The 2,532-nt window shown below is 41.8% G+C and overlaps 1 protein-coding gene across 1 annotated transcript; it reads left to right on the plus strand.

The window, feature by feature from the left end:
- Window positions 1-1,106: 1,106 nt before the first annotated feature.
- Window positions 1,107-2,022, plus strand: LOC126909093 (uncharacterized). The gene is made up of 3 exons (XM_050691478.1): window positions 1,107-1,198; window positions 1,255-1,536; window positions 1,598-2,022. Exons 1-3 carry the CDS (start codon window positions 1,132-1,134, stop codon window positions 2,020-2,022), a joined length of 774 nt encoding a protein of 257 aa, XP_050547435.1. The 5' UTR covers window positions 1,107-1,131.
- Window positions 2,023-2,532: the final 510 nt, after the last annotated feature.

Consider the following 2,532-nt stretch of genomic DNA (forward strand, 5'->3'; position numbering starts at 1 on the left):
AAGGTCGCAGACCTCTGTCATTTATCGGCCCGATAAATTCAGACAGACGTTGTGCAATGCTTGTAACCTGAAAGTAAAGACGGTCAACTTTGTGCCGTGCTTCTTGCACAATCTTTCAGGTTACGACTCACATTTCATAGTTACTGAATTGGGGTACGACGACCAAAGGATTTCGGTCATACCGAATTTCGAGGAGAAGTATATTTCGGTCACAAAACACGATGAAGAAGACTATAGACATGCCACGGAGGTGTGGAACCGTTTCGACTGCTCAACCCTCGGTGAGTACAGCGACCTATATCTTGAGATCGATGTTATGTCGTTGGCTGAAGTGTTTGAGAACTTCTGCGACATCTGTATTTCAACATACAATTTGGACCCGGCGCACTATTATACTGCGCCTGGTTTTAGCTTCGATTGTATGTTGAAATACACCAGGATGAATCTGGAGCTCTTGAACGACTACGACATGCTACTGATGGTGGGACAGGGCATTCGTGGTGGGCTAGTGCAACCACTATGCAAAGGCCAACAATCCTAAGATACCCGATTACAATCCGTCAAAACCAGACTCATGGATCGTGTACCAAGACTGTAAGTAATCTATACGTATATATATACTTGAGCGATGGTTTAAAAACGTTTAATGTATACAGGCAATAAACTTTACGGGTGGGCTATGAGTCAGCCCATGCCGTACGGTGGCTTCCGGTGGTATAAAGGAGCAGATCCTCTGGCTGACCTCCAATCGTTGTCGGACACTGGTAATACGGGGCGTATATATGAAGTGGACGTATCGTATACACAAGAGCTGCTTGACGAGCAAAACGACTTGCCGTTCTTGCCTGTCAACGATGTACCGCCGGGTTCCAAAGAGACCAAACTCAAGGCCACTTTGAAACCCAAACAGTGGTACGTCGTACACTATGTCAACTTAAAACAGGCAATTGCACACGGACTGCAAGTCGATAAAAAATGTATAATTAACCTATAAACTATAAGCGATGATACTAATATAAATATTTGTACTGCAGGTGCACCGCGTTTTAGAGTTTCAATAAAGTGCTTGGTTGAAACCATACATTGAGTTGAACACTGANGTTGAAACCATACATTCAGTTGAACACTGAAATGCGGAAAAAGGCGGCAAATGCTTTTGAAATAGCATTTTTCAAACTAATGAATAGTGCCGTCTTTGGTAAGTGCATGCTCAATGCTAAAGTGGGTTATTCGATAATTTTTTACATTTTATAGGGAAAACAATGGAGAACATGCGGAAACGCATCCGCATTGAGCTAATCTCCAGTCCCGAACGTCTAAGCAAGCTCGTAAACCAACCAACCTTCAACGACTGTATCAAATACGGTGAAAGGTTGTGCGCCGTCATAATGGACACAAAGATGGTCAAGTTTATCAAACCAATATACGTCGGTTTAGCAGTGCTTGACATTAGCAAGACGCTAATGTACAAGTACTTCTACGACGTATTGAAACCACATTATGGCAGTGCAATCGAATTGGTTTACATGGATACTGGTGAGTACAACCGTACAGTAGAAATATTTTTTATATTTATATATTTTTTAATTTTTCTCAGACTCCTTCATATACCTACTCAGAGTAGGCGACTTCTACCAGGATTTAGCTGATAGCCCCGATTTACTGGTGCACGTGGACGCATCTAGCCTGCCCAAGGATCACCCTTGCTACTCCACCGATAGAAAGAAGATGCCCGGCTTGTTTTCAGACGAGACCAGTGGCCTCACTCTCTTTGAGATCGCTGCACTTCGATCAAAGTGCTACGCATTTGACATGGAAGGCAGCGAACTCATAAAGTCTAAGGGGATCCGCGGACACNGCAGCGAACTCATAAAGTCAAAGGGGATCCGCGGACACGTCGTCCGGAACCATCTGTCTTTGGACGACTACCAACGGTGTTTGTTTAAAGACGATGGCGATGGTGACGATGCGTCAAAACGAGCTTTGAGAGAATGCCCGTGCGGTCATCGGAGTGATACGTAGTGGTGAGTCTCCACCGACATTATCGCTACCATACACTTCGTACCGATAGAACGTATCAATCCGTTCTTTTGAGCACGAGTTACGTACTTTACGTACAACCAAGTTGGCGCTTAACCGTTTCGATGATAAGCGCTACACGCTCGACAACAGAATCGACACGTTGGCCCACGGGCATTATGCTATACCACCACCGGAAGACCTATAGTTTTTAAGTTTATCATTGTAAAAAAATATTGCTCATAATTGAACAATTTTTTTTTTTGTAAATATACATGTATTAGTATATAAGTAGTTTTGAAACATTTTTTTTTTTTTTTAATGTAACATAATTTAGTAAGAAATCGTATTTTTTCTAAAAAACATATGTATATACGTGTACACATCTGTAAATATATATAGATATACTACAACGTTTTTTTCTCTTCTGTACAGTACAATAGTTGTAGATGTAAGATGCCATAGTATTTAAACTATAGTTACGTAATGAGATGTCACATTTTGATGGTAAGA

Source organism: Daktulosphaira vitifoliae, unplaced genomic scaffold (assembly GCF_025091365.1).
Source record: "Daktulosphaira vitifoliae isolate Bord-2020 unplaced genomic scaffold, ASM2509136v1 Scaffold_115, whole genome shotgun sequence".
In the NCBI taxonomy this organism is placed as follows: Eukaryota; Metazoa; Arthropoda; class Insecta; order Hemiptera; family Phylloxeridae; genus Daktulosphaira; species Daktulosphaira vitifoliae.